Here is an 18,489-nt window from a genome sequence, read left to right as displayed (position 1 = left end):
AGAAAATCTCTCACAATCAAGTATAAACACACAGCTACAATAATTGGTGTATTATATAAGGGATGGTATTTATGGTTAAGGATACAGTTATGCCACGTTGGAGAGGAAGGGAAAAAGAAATATAAAGAGGCCTTTGAGAGGGTGTGACCACCCCCGCCGTGTGACCACCTGGCATGCTGTGAGACTCAGCAGATGTAGCGTCAAACTTTTTGGCGTTAACTGCATTTCTATCCAGCCTCTCAAGTTGTCTACTCAGTCTGCTGGGGCTTGAGCCACATGCAACAGACAAAAGCCAAAGTTAATTGAAAGAAACAGAGTAAGCCTAAATGGCCCTCATATTTCCCAGTTTAAGAGTGCCACCACTTACAGTTCATTCCTTGCCAAAAGCTGGGAAGCCACTGTGGCCCTAATAAGCATCATGCCCAGAAAGACTCCCAGCTTTGAAACTCTTCTGTGACCCCTTCCGGGGCAGTTCCTACTAACGAATATGCCCAGTGTGCCTTAGAGACAGAGAAAATCGCCTCTGTTGTTCATCTCCTGATCTCTGAGCTCTCTCCCTTCACCTAGCTTTCTTAGGCCTGACCAAGTCCTGGTTACCTCCCCTAGAGGCTCCCTGAGGGACCTAGCTGCATTCTTCCTCTGTGCACTTTCTCTCTGGAGATGAGTTACCACTGCCTTTATCTGTCCAAAGCCACAAGTGGTTCTCCCAAAGCTCACCTCATGAAATGACTGGCATTATTTCCCTGTGGTCAGAGAAGTCAAGGATGCTGAAAACCTAGGGAGCAGGAGCTCAGAAATGACTAACCAAGAGGCATCCAGGTCTGCCTCCAACCTTACTGTAGAAGCTCTCCATGGATAGGACACTGTTCCAACTGCCATGGAATTACATGCAATTCAATTAAAACTGCTCCAGGGAATATAAAGATTATTGATACCCAGACTTTAGTCTCTAGGAGCTTATGATGTGAAATAATCCAGCAAGATATATTAAGCAAGAATCTACTGTGAAAAAGACACCATGCTCTTTGTCACAAGGTGTATGAAGAACACGTATGGTCTGTCTTTGAGAAGCTTTAATGCTTCTTACGCTGTGCACATGGAAAGTTAAGATCTTCTAGAATTAAATACTGAGTGAATAAACTCTTCAGAGGTTTAGAATCAGAAAGGGCAACTTTAAAGCAGCCCAAATTTTTGATCATGTGGTGATATCACTAACATACTTTTGAACAGTTAATTCCATGTAAACACTATTCAGAATATACACACTCATATTTTAAAATATGAACTTTGGGGGCTTCTGGGTGGCTCAGTCAGTTAAGTGTCCAACTTGCGGCTCAGGTCATGATCTCACCGTTGGTGAGTTGGAGCCCCGTGTTGGGCTCTGTGTTGCCAGCTTAGAGCCTGGCCTGCTTCGGATTCTGTGTGTCCCTCTCTCTGCACCCCTTCCCTGCTCACTCTCTGTTTCTCTCTCCCTCTCAAAAGTAAGTAAACATTAAAAAAAATTTTAAATATAAACTTTGAAATGTTGAGCTAAATCTGTAATCATATTGTTAAAATAATTTTAAATTTCATTTAACTTTGTATTAAGGAAACAAAAATATTTTCACTGTTGTCAAAATTTTACACTCATTTTAATATTTCTTTCTAAAAATGTTTTGGGAGGGCCAACTAAATGAGTTTGAATATTTCTTTTTGAAAACCTTGTGTTTTTTTTTTTTTAACACTTGTGATAAACCAATTTGAAGCTCTGATTCCAGATTTAGTTTGTTTCAATACTCATTAGTAGATGTTGTAGATTGAAAGGGTATTTCATATAAACATATATCCAAGAGGACAAAGTGCAGCATTTTGCTTAAATCAGAATATGGTAAAACCTTGTTTTTATGAGCATTACAAACCTTGGTTTGTGAGCATAATTTGTACCAGAAACATGCTTGTAATCCAAAGCACTTGTGTATCAAAGCTCATTTAAAGAACCATGGGCTCATGACATCCACCCTCACATTGTACTACTCCTACTGCAAGACATAGCTTGTTTATCAAGTTAAAATGTATTAGAAGTGTTTGCTTGTCTTGTGGAACACTCCCAAAACAAGTTACTTACTTGCAATGCAAGGTTTTATGTACTGTTTTTTTCAGTCCCATCCATCAGTTAAGCAAAGGTGGTTGAAATTGGTCTAACCAACTTCCTTGACAATCAGATGGTCTTGCATATCAAAAGGCATTGCATTGTTTCATGAGTTCAAATCTCTGAAACTCTTCATTTGGAGGTTAACTCTGTTTACAAGATTTTTTAATTTGCAGATCTAAGGAATCTTATAGTTTATAATATATCATTTTCAGTAACAAAATTGCCAATGGAAACATTTTCAATCAGTTGTCAAAAATGCTGTCTCAAGGGGCGCCTGGGTGGCGCAGTCGGTTAAGCGTCCGACTTCAGCCAGGTCACGATCTCGCGGTCCGTGAGTTCGAGCCCCGCATCAGGCTCTGGGCTGATGGCTCAGAGCCTGGAGCCTGTTTCCGATTCTGTGTCTCCCTCTCTCTCTGCTCCTCCCCCGTTCATGCTCTGTCTCTCTCTGTCCCAAAAATAAATAAACGTTGAAAAAAAAAATGCTGTCTCAAGTATGAGTTTCTTCCTAAAAGCGGTTAAATTAATTCCCATTTTACCCTAAAGAGACATTAAGTTGTTTGTATTTTTCACTGACAGCCCATGGACAGCACAGCAAAGGTGAGAACATTTAGAACCCTTGTCTTTTTATACAAGAAACTGCCAAAATTCGTCTCTGAAAATGGCAACTCTTATATAGTTTGCTAAGAGAAACCAATAAAAACTGCATGTCATGTGACATATTTCATGGATATTCCTGATCTTATGACTAAGTAGTTTGATTTTTTTTCTTTTCAAAGATCTTAATTTCCTAAAAAGAACCATAAGGGCTGACCTATTATAGCGTTTTGAATATAGGACGTGCCCTTCCCAAAAGTAAGAAACTGATGGATATGCCCGCCAACCCCCTTAAATGAACGTGACCTCTCCCCCTTCTCCTAGGTACCTCCTGCCCAGCGGTGACAGGTGACACATCTGATGTACAGCCCAAATAAGGGCATCACAGTTACCCCAAACATTAAGCATTAGAATGCTTAGCTTAATTCTTACTTTTTAGATCAAATATAAGTAATATAAATAAAAACTATTAATATGTTTTTCTTGTAGCCAGGTAGATAGTCCTGCTTCCTCCATGGGAACATGCACCCCACTAAGAAAGTGGCTAAATTAAGAGGTGATCAGAGCTGGAGAGGCACAGAGGCTATGAGTGATGTGGGCAGAGTTGCAGAGGCAGCAGGACAATGTGAGACAAGTTCCTGGATCCCTAATGCCATAATGTCTCCCAGAAAATGTAGGGGAGGCACCCTGGTGGCCCTTGCTTCTTCAGAGCTCTCCTTGTGAACATGTACATCCCGCTGCTTCATTTTCTCCATCAGCCAAAAGGCCCACTTTGCCTCCAACCCTCACTTGTCCCAGGGAGAATGAGAAATAAGAGCAAAACAAAACCAGGATCCCCACCTTCCCCCCGCTCCCCCCAACCACCAAGGCACTGCAGTCAAGATAGGATGTTGCTTTACCTTAAACCCCTAAGTGGGAGCTGCCCTGGAAGAATCAAGCAGGTACTGTGTGCTTCACACAAGCCAGTCACATTTTCAAAGAAACCCCAAACTGTATTATGCCTTTAAAAATAGAATGGAGACACCTTTATATCATGACAAATCTCCCACATCTGCTAACCCTTAATTCTAAATTACAGCTTTGAAATTGTAAAGCAGTACTATGGCACTTATGCTGATGACCAACAGCAACTCAGATGTGCCCTGCCTTGCAGAAGCCTCACCAACAGAGGCAACTTGCCATCTTTTTTAAAAAGAGCCTTTAAGGCCAGGATTGTATAAGGTTAATTTAAATTCTAGGGAAAAAGGAAGAACGTTTGCATGCCAAGGCAAGTTGCTTCATACATCCCATTAAAAAATAAAAGGCTGCATTAGGAAAACAAGAGATCATTACTGAGTAAAGTACAAAGTACCAAAAAAAAAAAAAAATGCACAATTTCATGGGAGAACATTAAACAAGTGAATTCCCTTGAGCTTGTATTTGCTGACCATGTGTTGCTATATGCCAGTTCCATGTGCTACTGTGTGAATGAGCCTGGACTGGGGATCCTGGGAGTACGAAGAAATGACATGGCTTCTGCCTTCGAAGGATCTTAACTTGGATCACCATACAATGTAATTCATACTGCAGCTGTCTGCCTTGATTGAGGGAAAGAGTGTTCCAGCCCTTTCCACCCTGGAAGGCAACTCCAGGCAGTTCAACAGTCCTCCCAGTATTACCTCCCTCCCTGCAGGGATATTTAAACAGCAAGAAATATTCTAACGAATCTAGAGATGAATTTGCTTCCCTTTCTGACACACCCAGAACTTTCTTCTCAAATTAAGATGTGTCTTGCACATGGACAAAGTATAGTCTCCAAATCATTAGCACCTATTTTGGAGGAACTTTACATATAACTAAGCCTTGTTAGCCTCTCTCTTGCTCACAGTGCCTATCCTACATCTGCAAAGTCAGTGTGCAAAACACAGTGTTAAGTCCAGTCTTTGATTATCATAAAAGACGTGACCAAATCAACAAATGCTGATGAGCCAATCCTCTGATAATGGGAACTAAAAGACAGAAAAGCTACGTCTGGGCCCAAAACCAAGTCAACCATTTGCATGACAATTTTAAATACAGAGAAAGGTCTAGAAGATGATTTGCTTTGCAGTTATGAAGACATGAATTTTCATTTTGCCTTGGCCACTCATAATTATTTTTTAAAACTAACAAAGAGCAGGCAAGATATGGGCCCATTATAAGAAGGAGAGCAAATATGGAATCAATCTTTGCTGCAAGAGCCCAGAAATTACTGTCTAATAATGAAACAATTTGAAGAGAGAAAAATCTGAAAACATTTAGAGGGACAATGAAATCATAAGCAATAAGGAGAAAGATTTGTGAATATCGAATCCTGCCAAGACCAAAGTCCTCACCCCCCCTCCACCACCACTAGAATTTCAAAATAATTTGAAATTATTCCACCTCACATTTGGGAAGCCAACTGATAATGAGAATAGGAAAGAATTACAGCAATCTTTAAATCTAGAAGGGAATTTTGAGAGTATCTAGTATAACTGCCCAATGTAATAGATGAGGAGAGATCCAGAGAGGCTAAGATGTTCATCCAAGTTCAGATTTGTTTCTAGCTGCCCCTGCAGAGTCCTTCCCACTGCCCTGCCCTCTGCTGCAGTTCTCATGCAAGGGTAACAAACCTGAACTGAAATATTTGGATTATTCATATACGGGCAAAATACAATTCAGATGTTCAGTAGATGTGGATACCTCCCCCCAACCTCCAAAGTTTACAATGTAAAAAAGAAAGAGGCATATTAAGTCTTAGCCCCTGATGGCATCAATGGAGATTGGGCCCTGATATGTTTATTCATTTGGTCACAGCATAAAAGCCAGAGCACTTAATCATTCTCCCAGCCCATTAAGCCAGGAGGGTAGCTACCAGCAGGAATTTTCTAGGGTGATGATACATGCCTTTTGCTGAGGACATTTCTTATCTTTCAAAAATTATTTTGGTGACAGAGCCCAAAAGGGTGAAAAACCAGAGCACCCTACAGTCCTAAGATGTAAAGAAAGATGTTTTATTGCCACTTGCCATGTATATGTTTTCAACCAGGTATTATGGAATTATCAAGTATATACCAAAGTAGGCAGAATAGCATAATAAACCGCAGTGTACCCATCACCCAGCTTCAGTAATATTAACTCAAGAGAAATCCTATTTCATCAGTACTTCTACTTATCTCCTCTATTCCTCATTATTTTGAAGCCAATTCCAGAGGATATCATGTGACTTCATCTATAAATATTTTAGGGGCACCTGGGTGGCTCAGTTGGTTGGGCATCCTACTCTTGATCTCAGCTGAAGTCTTGAATCTCAGGGTCATGAATTCAAGCCCCACATTGGGTTCCATGCTGGACGTGAAGCCTACTTTAAAAAAGAAATAGCAAGTATTTCTAAAAGCTTAGTACTTTAAAACATTGTCATAATGCAGTTATCACACCTAAGTAAGTAAACAGGAATTAAATAATATCATGCAATGCCCAGACACTATTCAAATGTCCATGAATTCATGAAATAAGATCTCTTTTGACAGTTTGTTTAAACTGGCAGCAAAATATGGTCATTTTATCTCTTACGTCTTTTTTAATTTACAGTCCTGCCACCTCCCCTGCCTTTCTCTACTTGCATCTTATTTGTCAAGTTTCCCACAGTCTGTATTTTACTGAATGAACCCAGTGTATTTCATGGTGGTTAGGACTAGAACTGAGCTGCCTAGTACAGTAGCCACCAGCCACATGGAGCTATTTAAATTTAAGTCAAATTAAAAATGTAGTTTCTCAGTCACGCTAGCCACATTTCAAGCGCTTAGTAGCCACATGTGTCTAAGGACTACCAAATGGGACAGCACAGATATATAACATTTCCACCATGGCAGAAAACCCTACTGGACGGTACTCCTCTAGAAGCTTATGCAGTATGAGGTAGCTTTGGAGAGGAGAGTGAAATCTCATCCACCTAATCCTTAGCTCACAATTGAGCTTCCACATTGTTGTCACTTTAAACCTCCACATTTGCACACTGAAAATGAAATAAAAATTCAAGGGATCTGGGGCGCCTGGGTGGCTCAGTCGGTTAAGCGGCCGACTTTGGCTCAAGTCATGATCTCGCCGTCCATGAGTTCAAGCCCCGCATTGGGCTCTGTACTGACCGCTAAGAGCCTGGAGCCTGTTTCAGATTCTGTGTCTCCCTCTCTCTGACCCTCCCCCATTCATGCTCTGTCTCTCTCTGTCTCAAAAATAAATAAACATTAAAAAAAAATTAAGAAAAAAATCAAGGGATCTTGAATTCAAGGGACTTGAAAAGTGTTTTTACACTTTTTTAAATGGTATATTTGCAAGTACTTGTATTCACTTTTGTTACCAACTTTGTTTTGTTTTTAGATTTAACCATGTTGATATATGTTGCTTATTCCTTTCAACAGATCTATAATATTCTATTGTTTACGGATTAAACCAATAGATTAAGTCTATCTATTGTAACGGATTATCTCCTTAACATTTAGACTGTTTTCAGTCTTCTGGGCTTCAGGGAACATCCTTGCACATCCTTAGCCTCCCACTACAGATAAGTAAAGGAGCCAGCCTGGACACAGGTTCTCTGGGGCATTGAGCAAGCCCATCTTCAGTGCTAGTGGTCAGTGCCCAGCTGCTCACCAATATGATTAGTTGAGTTTACACTCCTACCAACAGTGTACAAGGACCCCCACTTCCTTACAGTACCACCAACATTAGGTAGTTTCAGCTCTGTAATTTTTACTAATATGGGTTCATGCATATGCAGTAAAAATATAAATAAAAGCATGGAAAAGGAAAGGACTGGAATGGAATTGAGAGGGGAGTCTGACTTAGCTGAATCTATAATATTTTCTTTCTTTAAAAAAATAATGTATAGGGAGCGCCTGGGTGGCTCAGCATCTGACTTTGGCTCAGGTCATGATCTCATGGTTCATGGGTTCAAGACCCACGTCAGGTTCTGTGCTGACAGCTCAGAGCCTGGAGCCTGCTTCAGATTCTGTGTCTCCCTCTCTCTCTGCCCCTCCCCCACTTGTGCTCTCTCAGTCTCTCAAAAACAAATAAACTGTTAAAAAAATATAATAATGTATAGGGGCACCTGGGTGGCTTAGTTGGTTAAGTGTCCAGCTTCAGCTCATGTCATGATCTCAAGTTTCGTGAGTTCAAACCCCATGTTGGGCTCTGTGCTGACAGCTCAGAGCCTGAAGCCTCCTTCAGATTCTGTGTCTCCCTCTCTCTCTGCCTCTCCCTGCTCGCACTCTGTCTCCCTCTTTCTCAAAAATAAATAAACATTAAAATATATATGGCAAAATCTATAAAGAGCTCACCAAACTCCACACCCGAAAAGCAAATAACCCAGTGAAGAAATGGGCAGAAAACATGAATAGACACTTCTCTAAAGAAGACATCCGGATGGCCAACAGGCACATGAAAAGATGTTCAGCGTCGCTCCTTATCAAAGAAATACAAATCAAAACCACACTCCGGTATCACCTCACGCCAGTCAGAGTGGCCAAAATGAACAAATCAGGAGACTATAGATGCTGGAGAGGATGTGGAGAAACGGGAACCCTCTTGCACTGTTGGTGGGAATGCAAATTGGTGCAGCCGCTCTGGAAAGCAGTGTGGAGGTTCCTCAGAAAATTAAAAATAGACCTACCCTATGACCCAGCAATAGCACTGCTAGGAATTTATCCAAGGGACACAGGAGTACTGATGCATAGGGGCACTTGTACCCCAATGTTCATAGCAGCACTCTCAACAATAGCCAAATTATGGAAAGAGCCTAAATGTCCATCAACTGAGGAATGGATAAAGAAATTGTGGTTTATATACACTATGGAATACTACGTGGCAATGAGAAAAAATGAAATATGGCCTTTTGTAGCAACGTGGATGGAACTGGAGAGTGTGATGCTAAGTGAAATAAGCCATACAAAGACAGATACCATATGGTTTCACTCTTATGTGGATCCTGAGAAACTTAACAGGAACCCATGGGGAAGGGGAAGGAAAAAAAAAAAAAAAAAGAGGTTAGAGTGGGAGAGAGCCAAAGCATAAGAGACTGTTGAGAACTGAGAACAAACTAAGGGTTGATGGGGGGTGGGAGGGAGGAGAGGGTAGGTGATGGGTATTGAGGAGGGCACCTTTTGGGATGAGCACTGGGTGTTGTATGGAAACCAATATGACAATAAATTTCATATATAAATAAAAAAAATATATATGGCAAAAGTTAACATTTATTAAATGTGAACAGTGGGTGCAAAGGAATTGGTTATGATATTTTTAGTAAAGGTATGTTTATATGACTGAGAATTAACTTATTTCATAATCATTTTTTCAGTACAAGGGCTTAATAACATATTATGCAGCATACAATGAATTACTGAATACGGTATTATCTACCAGGTTCCTTTTGTTTGTTTTTTGTCACTTCATGCTAAAAAGAAAACACTGAGAGAAACAAAACCAATGCTTGTATTTCTCCCAAATGACCTGCCGTTCATGGAGTTTTCCAGTCAATCTTTAGTCAGTCAGATGTTGACAACTAATTTCCTAAATGTTTTACTTTCTACCTATATATGCTGTATTATGTACTACACAGAGTTTTCTTTCCCCCAAAGATGATACAAAGAAAGGGTTAACTTCACATGAAACGTGTACTTGGAATAATGCCAAAGGTTTTGTGGAGTCTTTCTGACGTCTTCTCAATACTCATGAACTTTGTGGACAAGATAGATCACCTGGCTCGGACATGGAGACCTGCTAGCTCCTACTGTCCCTATTTTTGTAGCGGATGCTTTAGAAATCCAAACTTGAACTCTTTTAGAGAAGACTCTGACTACAAGGCACAATGATTAGTGTGATTCATCAGTCCAAAAACAATTTTTAAATCCTGTCCACGGACAAGGCACCACGCTATGCTCTGTGAGGGACACAAAGATGGACAAGAATTGATCCCTGCATCTGAGAACTTACAATTGAGCAACGCTTTTCTTTCACAACACTAACTACAAACATTTTATTTTTGTACTCAGAAGCTCACTCTGGCTTTGTTCTATTTTGATCTTTATAACTTATTTTAAAGATTGTTCAGTAGTTATTCATTGCTCAGTAAGTCTTACAATGACCTTGGGCCAAAAGCAGTAACATTTTGACCTGTCCTATGGAACTCAGAGATTCCCACTCCATAAAGCTAGTGGCGTAAATAACTTCAAATAATACCCTCCTGGAGTTCAGTGCCAACCACAGCACGAAAGAGAAATGGGGTGAAGCAGGGAAAGGAATAAAGTGGGAGTGCCCAAGAATAAGTGAGAATGGTATCCATGTTTTCAGTATTTTTCCCTCATTTCCCTTAATTATTTTTTTAGAGAGAGAGAGAGAGAGAGTACATGTGAGCAGGGAAGAGGGGCAAAAGGAGAGGGAGAGAGAATCTTAAGCAGGCTCCATGCTTGGCACAGAGCCCAATGCAGGGGCTCAATCCTACGACCTTTGGATTGTGACCTGAGCCAAAATCAAGAGTCAGATGCTCAACCAACTGAGCCACCCAGGTGCCCCCCTCCTTATTTCCTTAGGACATAGTTGAAAAAACATGGGATAACACACGAAACTATGATGCTAAAACCATAATACATGGTCCTGTAATGTTTAGTAGGGTCAGCATCTTCTCCATAGGCATCTTTGGGGTTGAGAATCTAGGGTATATCACAGCAGCAAAAAACTAAGTGAGGACACACTTCTTACGTTCATAAAAAAGGAGGGGACGGTGTGAAGATGGGGCAGAAGAGTATGTGTGAGTGCCTGAGTGTGTGTGTGTGTGTGTGTGTGTGTGTGTGTGTACACATGGACGTACATGCATGCCTGCTCATGAACAGCACAGGGAGAAAGAATAACCTAAAGGAGGAAAGGTCTGCTACGTCTTGAAGCCATTCACATTTTACAGTGTCCGAACGTCAAAACAAAGCAGTTCTGAAGGCTATTTAGCGGTAGCAGTACCTGACTTCTGGAGATTAGAGGTTTGACTCATACAGTACAGGTCCATCTGGCCACCAGGATCTGAAAGGAGCTCTTTACAAACAACAGAGCCAAGTAGTGGAATAGTGGGAGTGATTCAGAAACACCCGGCTGGTTTCCCTTGAGGTTTTCGGAGGATGAATTGGTTAAGAAGGACTTGGTCAACTGGACACTATCAGGCAACTAGACAAGTCTAGAACATTGGCGGAGCGGGAGCGGGGGGGTGGGAATCAGAGAGATGGTGTCCCAGAAAATAATCCTCCCTCCTGTCAGTAGAGGAGGGTTAGAAATAAATAGGCACACTTACATACATGCTCCCCGTGAGGTCAAGGCATCTCTTTTTTGAGGTTGATAGTACATGTGAAGGATCCAGATTGCTTGTTATAAAGGACTGTCATTTTTTTTCATTCAACATCTTCTACAAAAAGAAAAAGCATAACCTAATCCTAAATTGAATCACATCAAATGTCAAAGGGCTAAATAAAAAATAAAAGATAATAGGAACAGGTAATGGGAATATTGATTCTGACATTCACTCCCAGGGTAGATCTTCCTACATGGAGTAAGCCTGTTTCTAAATCCTAGACATGGGGAACAAGAGCATGCCACAGAATTGTTGTAAACAAGAAATAGTATAAATAGAATTGCTGTGTGCACAGAAGATAGCCAACCAATGTTGACTTGTACTATTTTCAGTTTCCATCAAGGAAAAGGAAGACTAGATACTGGGTCACATCCATAGCATCGCTCCTCCAGAATCTTCCTGGCCAAATATAATGCCAGTTGTCAGTGCGATAGCTGGGTTTAGGGCAGCTTGCCTCTGGTGCTCAATCTTCTCTCTTCCCCTCCTGCAGCCAGCTCCTCCCTGAAGAAGCGATTCAAGCGGCGGGAGATCGAGGCCATCCAGTGCGAGGTGCGCAAGATGTGCAACTACACGAAGATCCTGTCCACCAAGAAGAACCTGGACCACGTGAACAAGATCCTGAAGGCCAAGCGGCTGCAGAGACAATCAAAGACAGGCAACAACTTCGTCAAGAAGAGGAGAGGGCGTCCCCGAAAGCAGCCCACCCAGTTCGATGAGGACTCCAGAGACCAAATGCCGGTGCTGGAAAAATGCATCGACCTTCCCAGCAAGAGGGGGCAGAAGCCGAGCCTGAGCCCGCTCGTCTTGGAGCCGGCCGCCACCCAAGACACCATCATGGCCACCATCGAGGCGGTCATCCACATGGCCCGGGAGGCGCCGCCCCTGCCCCCGCCCCCGCCGCCGCCCCTCCCGCCCCCGCCGCCGCCGCCCCCGCCCCCGCCCCTGCCCAAGACCCCCAGAGGAGGAGGGAAGAGGAAACACAAACCTCAGCCTCCTGCCCAGCCCCCGCAGCAGCCGCCCCCGCAGCAGCCCCTGCCCCAGGAAGAGGAGGTGAAGGCCAAAAGGCAGAGGAAATCCCGAGGGAGTGAGAGCGATGGCCTTCCCTAGGGTGGGTCTGGGCGTCTGAACCTGGGGCTGGGGGAACTGACACTTGGAAGTGCAGTGAGCCGGGGTGGGGGCGGAATCCCACGCTGCAGGGACACCAATGCCCTTCTCTCCAGAAGCTGGGCAGGCAGAATCGCGCCCGATGACGGGGTTGAGCCATCCGTAGCTCTTGGGAAAGCAAAGCAGGGGGACGCCTTCAACAGAAGCTGGTCTGTGCTTTACAGCAGTTCCAAACCAAGCGGCACTTCAGTATGGCTAGATCCTTTGCAGGCGAGAAGACCCATCGAGGAGGAGAAAGCCGGTGGTGGTGCTCTTTGACAGCCACCGGGCCTCCTGCATCCAAGGTGCGCCTTTGATTCCATTGCATTTGCTGGCCAGGAAAATTGAAAGGGAAGCACCCTCAATCAGGAAACATTCCAAGGGGAGAAAAGCTGCAAATTCCTCAACTGGCTTTGTTGTAACCCATTTCCACTTAATTGGTTTTTACTTTTATTTTGGTTTTTCCAAGCTTGGCTAGGCTTTGGGGCACCAACATCATCTTCAGGTGACCTGAATCTTTCCATTAACCATACAGTTTCTCAGATGGATTCGTCATCAGAAGGTGGAATTCTAGTGATAGGCAACCTTAGACATGGATTCATATTCTTCTGTATGCCTCTGCTATATCACACACTGATACTTAGCGTAGTCTGTTCCTACCTTTCCTTTGCCCATTGTACTTCCATATACCTTTTCATTAACTTACTTGCTGCCTTCTTTTCCTTGGTACACACCTAAATAATGTAAACTTTATGTGTGTTGTAATGTTCACCCTTGGCATGCTGTCCCAAGGAACTTGGCTTCGAATCCCAATCATTGTGAAACAGATACTCAGTATTGATAGAGCCTTTTTAATAAGTGATTTAGAGCAGCCAAGGATATGTTGGCCGGGGTGTCAATCAGGTTATTTTTATACTTAAAACATATCAGCAGAGAATAGGCAGAACAGAACGGTTTTAATAACCCACAGCAAATGGAATAACTGACAAATCACCAAAAATTGAAACCCCAGACCCACCAGAAAGACAAATGTCTGGCAATGCCTTGGTATGTGAACCTTCATACAAGTAGCTATCATAGATTGTTGGGAAAAAAAAGAAAAGAAAAGAAACAAAAAGACAATAGAATAAGTCCATTATCTCTTGATAATTATTTCTTAAAAGCAAATGGGAGTAAGTGTTCTTATCTGAAAAAAAAAAAAAAAAGAAAGAAAAGAAAATGCTCAAAGGGTATCACCACTCCAATTGTATCAAGCCACCTTGGACAAAGTATCCAAATTGTGGTTGCCTTAATAAACTAAAACATTTTTGTACATAATGTAATTATAAATCTATCAGTCTGCATGGATGCAAACTGTGTGTGACAAATCGTCTTTTAAATGGTCAATTTCAACTGTACATTTCTCATCCAAGTTGTACTCTAGCCATTGGTTTAGCGTGGACAAATATTCCATCTCTATCACCCATTTCCACAGCTCAAGTAAAACATGTTAAGAAGACTCAGAATGAATATGAAGTTATTCCATTGCCGTAGATGTTTTCTAAAAGTCAGATGTGGAAATTTCAAATAAGTATTTTCAATTTTCTCCCTTCCTCCTCCCCTTACCTTCCCCAAGACATCAAACACCTGGCATGGTAGATTATAAAAAGAGAGACACTGAGAGACAGAATTCAATTTTCTAATGGGAATTAGAATATCTGGTTTACCTCCAAATTAAGTTTCTTTACAGGAAGTTGGGACTGGCTGGAAATTGTATTATCACTTCAAAACACAACACTGTTTCCTTAGAGAGAGATGGATTTTTGCTGGGAACACAGGAGAATAAGGGATGGGGTATCTATGGGAGTAAATTTAAAAATCCCAAGTTAATATGCTTGCCAACATCACTGCTCTGTCATGGCACCAACAATGGTTGAAATTACCCACAGAGTCATCCTATTCTGCACTGTCACCTTGGGCTTAACATCATTTGCTACCCACTAGGTCAGTCACATTTAATCCTAGCAATATGTAAGTTTAAAGGAATGCATCCTCCTGTACTTTAAAGCTTATATCATAGCTACTCTGTTTGTGACCTAGGTGGACCTTTGGCATTTCACAGAAGTTGAACAGCAAAATCAAACCAGCCATTTTCAATGTGTCATTCCCAAGCCATGTCTGAGTGGTTCCAAAGTCACCGGAGAGGAAGATTTAAATTAGCCCCGTTCACCCCACCATGGCTATGAAAGAGCAACCATTTTCATTCCAATTAAACCATAAAGGGGTTTCTCTCCTGCCAGACTTTGAAAATCATTTCCTTCATTCTTTCTTTTGCCCTTCTTCCTTCTGGTGTTGTACCATTTACCCAAACAGGTCTGTGAGTAGACTCAGTCTTCCTGCAGAAGAGAATGAGCTGGCACTCTCTGAGCTTCTTAAAGAAGGACCCAAACTCTAATTGACATTAACTTCTAATTGGAGAGAAATGTCAAATAACTTAAGGATACATTAGAATTTCCAAACCAGTGTAAGGTATTCCAGGAGGGATATAGCAGGGTTGTAACTACATAAATTCAGTTCTACAGTTGCCATGTGACTTAAATGCAAATCCTCTACATTTATGACCCTAAGAATAGATTAGAAAACCACAGAGGACCCAAACTGAGACATGCTAAATAGCCATTGGAAGGTGGAAGCTAGTCCAGGCACGGTACGGCTTCCTCTCTCCCCTGCCCAGCTCCCCACTCAGTATCATGTTACTTTTTTTTTTTTCTTATACTTACCATTAACTTAACTCATCTCATTGGTACAACCATTTTCTTATTTTCTAAGTAACCCCTTTCCATTAGTCTCTCCTCTCCTGTCCTGGCTCAACACTGGGCCAGCCTAGTTTCACCTCATTGGATGCAGAACCAGGATGAGAACTCAGCAATCTTGACCCGGACTGAGGAGTCTCTAGCCAGCCAACACTGCCTTCTGGAGGCTGCATTTTTATTTAGAGAAGATGTCATTTGGTATGCATGGAACTCCATAAACACCTCCAGCAATTATTTCATAAAGAAATCTCTTGGTTCTTTGTTTTTTTTTTTTATGGAATACTTTCCTTCAGCAAGCAGGCATGAACCCACTTACAGGGAATCTGATTAGAGGTGAGCAAAGGATGAAATCGAGATGTAAAAGCCTCCTTGAAGGTGATGATGGGTCTCTGATCCACTTCCTAAGTGGCTGAGGAGCCACTTGCTTTTCAACCCCTCATCTCATGTGAAAGAGAAGTTTAACTTCCTCTAATAGCATGGCTCTGGCTACAACCCAAGGAAGACAGGTCAAAAGAAAGGAGAGCATGTCAGGAGCTGGTTTGTGACTTGGCAGGACCGGGACTCAACAGCCACTGACAGCCCAGAGTAGGTGACTAAGGGCTGACAGAGGATTAGCATGTTAACTTGGCTGCTGTTCGGAGTGGGAGGCCATGTTGGATGGCAGTCGGAATTTGTGTTCTGCACAGTGCTGGCTCTATAAATATGATAAGCAAGTGGTGACAGAATTATAGTATAAGGTGATGTACTACATGCACATCATAAAGGATTTGGTTTTAGTACTTTAGTAGAAAATCCCACTCCTACAGCTTATTACCCAACAATATTCAGATAATGAGTTTTTGGAGAATATTTTTTCCCTACCACTAGGAAGATTTACCTGGGAACTGTCTAAAGTCTATACATATATTTCCAAAGCCTTTAAATGCCAACTGTAGCATGGAGAGAGACGGGGTGGCAGAAGCCGAAATGCCTCAAAAGCCATTTAAGTGTTACATTGCAGGATTTTCAGTCTTCTCATTATGTAAAAGTAGATAAATATAGACATTATTCTCAACACTACCCTATAGTATCACAATGGTCCAAATGCCAGAGCTTACAGATAATGTCATCACAGTGCCTAGAAACTCGAACTGTAATATACCGTAGCATTTTCTTGGTGTTTTTTAAAGTTTCTTTCCACAATACAAGGCTCCCTCTGCCTCTTGTTTCTTGGAGAGTTTGCCCCACTAATGAGTCTTCCTTCTGGTGGGACTCAGTCATTTGGGGAACAGTCTTAGAAGCACATATCAACCAAGGAAGAAACTTCCTGGATATCTATTGCCCACTTCCCCAGGTATAATAAACACTAAAGGGGGGAAAAATTGAAAAGAGCTGCCACTGGTCAACACAGAAGGGCAGTTCCAACCTAGGTTGGTGTCTTTCTTTTTCTTCCTTTTTTAAAAAATCTATTTCTTAAATAATAATAAATGCACATGATGTGTTAAATATGTATATATATATTTCAAAAGAAAAAATGGGGCACAAGATTGTCTTACAAGTCGTGCTGGCTAATTTTTAGTTTGTATTCATAAGTGGTTTTTAAAAGCCTTTTTTAAAGTGTAATTTGCATGTTCTACTTTGATTGTATGTAAACATATTTTAGAACAAAAAATGTATTTGTATTTTATTGAATATAGAGGCAAGAAAATTGTACATTGTTTGAAATGTTCTTTTTGTAACAGTTTTTATTCATAAAGCATTTTTGTACATTTAAAATGAACACGGACTTGCTGTTATTTGAGGCGTAGATACATCTGGCATGCTTTACTGTCATGCTCCTCCATGGTCTTAGATGTTGGGTTTTAAACATTTTTTCTAAAAGAAAGCTCAGTCTTTTTCGCTACCAGATCAGGTTAGCACAGTATAGAGCACTTAACTATTAAAAAAAAAAAAAGTTAATCCTATTCATATGTTATTCATTGTGTGAAATTAAAGACATTCAATTCAGTCTAACATGAGTTGTGAATTCTTTTGTTTTATTTTCCATCTGGTTCACATCACTAAGGAGTTTAATAGTATTTGGGGGGTCTTTGCTCACACCAACTGGATATAGAATCATTGAGAAAATTCTAACCAAACTTCTGCCTTTTGTAGAAATCTGGGAAGTACATCTTGGGCAAGATTTGAGTCTGATTTACTGGGTTACTGTTCAGAATATATTACACCTGGATGTAAAGCCAAGGGCTAGATTCAAAGAACCAGTCAGACCTCTGCTGAAAGTAATCAAAGTATGTTGGATAATGTTGGAGACCCATCCTGTCCTAAATTTTTACAACATTATGGATGGGGATTAAGCTTTCTTACTAAATATCCCATGATGTCAGATATCTCAAGGATAGATCCCCGGCTGGATTTAAAGTTTGGAGTGATAGGAAAGGGCACTTAATCAACCGTAGACAGTTATGGATCACCTAGCCAGAGTCTACCAGTCTGAACAAGACCCTGAGGACAAGGGCCAGGAGTAAGAAGTCCTTGCTCTGGAGGAATGTACAAGGCCTGTGTTTGAAAAATGAGCTAGCAGTTCTGAATGTGGCAAGTGGTAAGAGTGATGGGGCCTCCGAAAAAGCGAGGAGCCCCCACACTGGCACTTTCTTCTCTTCCCACTCTGTTCCAATTTTGCTTTTAGAGTCAAGTTGGTTTATAAAGCCCTTTTAAAGTATAATTTGCACATTGTACATTGAGAATATGTAAACATACATATATTTATGTATTTTTCACTCTCTTTCTTTATGCAGTCTTCCAGAGCACTTCTTTCAAAATCCAACAAGGTATGTAGGGAGTGTCAGGAGCAGCTCTCATCCCTATCAATCCATCCCGCTGTGACATTTATTAGGACTTTCGGTATGTGGAGCACCCACAGTGGAATAACGGAAGTCTGGTGGAATGAATGGAAGTCTTCAGGAGTAGATTATTAGGGAAGCCTCAGGGTGGTCAGAGCACTAGTGCTTTGGGTAGCCTCCTGATACTCAGAGAATTTAGTCAGCACTTCTAACAAAGTAGAATTTGCCCTCTTTTCCCTCTCTGCCAACTATCTTGCACTGAACCAGGAAAATTTAAAGCATTATATAGTCCTCTTTCTAACTCGGGTTCATTAGGCTGGTGGTATTTCTGAAATCAGCAATGACTTCCCAGAGTGCCCCTAATCTCTTCCCGCCAGCAGGGACAAAGCAGTTGCCTTGGAATGGACTGGCCCATCTTTGGGGGTTTTAATCAGCCCACAGAATAGCAATGTGCTGACAATGATTCTTGGGAAAGTCAGATGTGTTCACACATGGGGCTGGTATGAACCTCAGTCTACAAATAGATGGGTGGAAGGAATATACATTTTTAAATTTCTCTGCAGCTCAACATTATTAATTTTTAAGCCCCCATTCCACCAGCATAGGAGAACCTTAGTTACAGAC

The 18,489-nt window shown here is 41.5% G+C and overlaps 1 protein-coding gene across 3 annotated transcripts in view; it reads left to right on the top strand.

Moving 5' to 3' along the window:
* SETBP1 (SET binding protein 1) overlaps window positions 1–17,038 on the top strand; it is a 379,355-nt gene extending 362,317 nt beyond the window's left edge. For 2 of the 3 annotated variants that reach the window (XM_040478948.1, XM_040478950.1), the window contains exon 7: window positions 11,602–17,038. In XM_040478948.1, coding sequence (XP_040334882.1) covers window positions 11,602–12,218 — 617 coding nt within the window. In that variant the 3' untranslated portion in view covers window positions 12,219–17,038. The remainder of the gene's footprint in view (window positions 1–11,601) is intronic. The other variant, XM_040478951.1, reaches the window with a different exon arrangement.
* Window positions 17,039–18,489: the final 1,451 nt, after the last annotated feature.

Source organism: Herpailurus yagouaroundi, unplaced genomic scaffold (genome assembly GCF_014898765.1).
Source record: "Herpailurus yagouaroundi ecotype Mexico unplaced genomic scaffold, PumYag 142, whole genome shotgun sequence".
NCBI lineage: Eukaryota > Metazoa > Chordata > Mammalia > Carnivora > Felidae > Herpailurus > Herpailurus yagouaroundi.
Note: the sequence above shows the minus strand (reverse complement) of the source record. Positions and strands in the feature narration are given on the sequence as shown.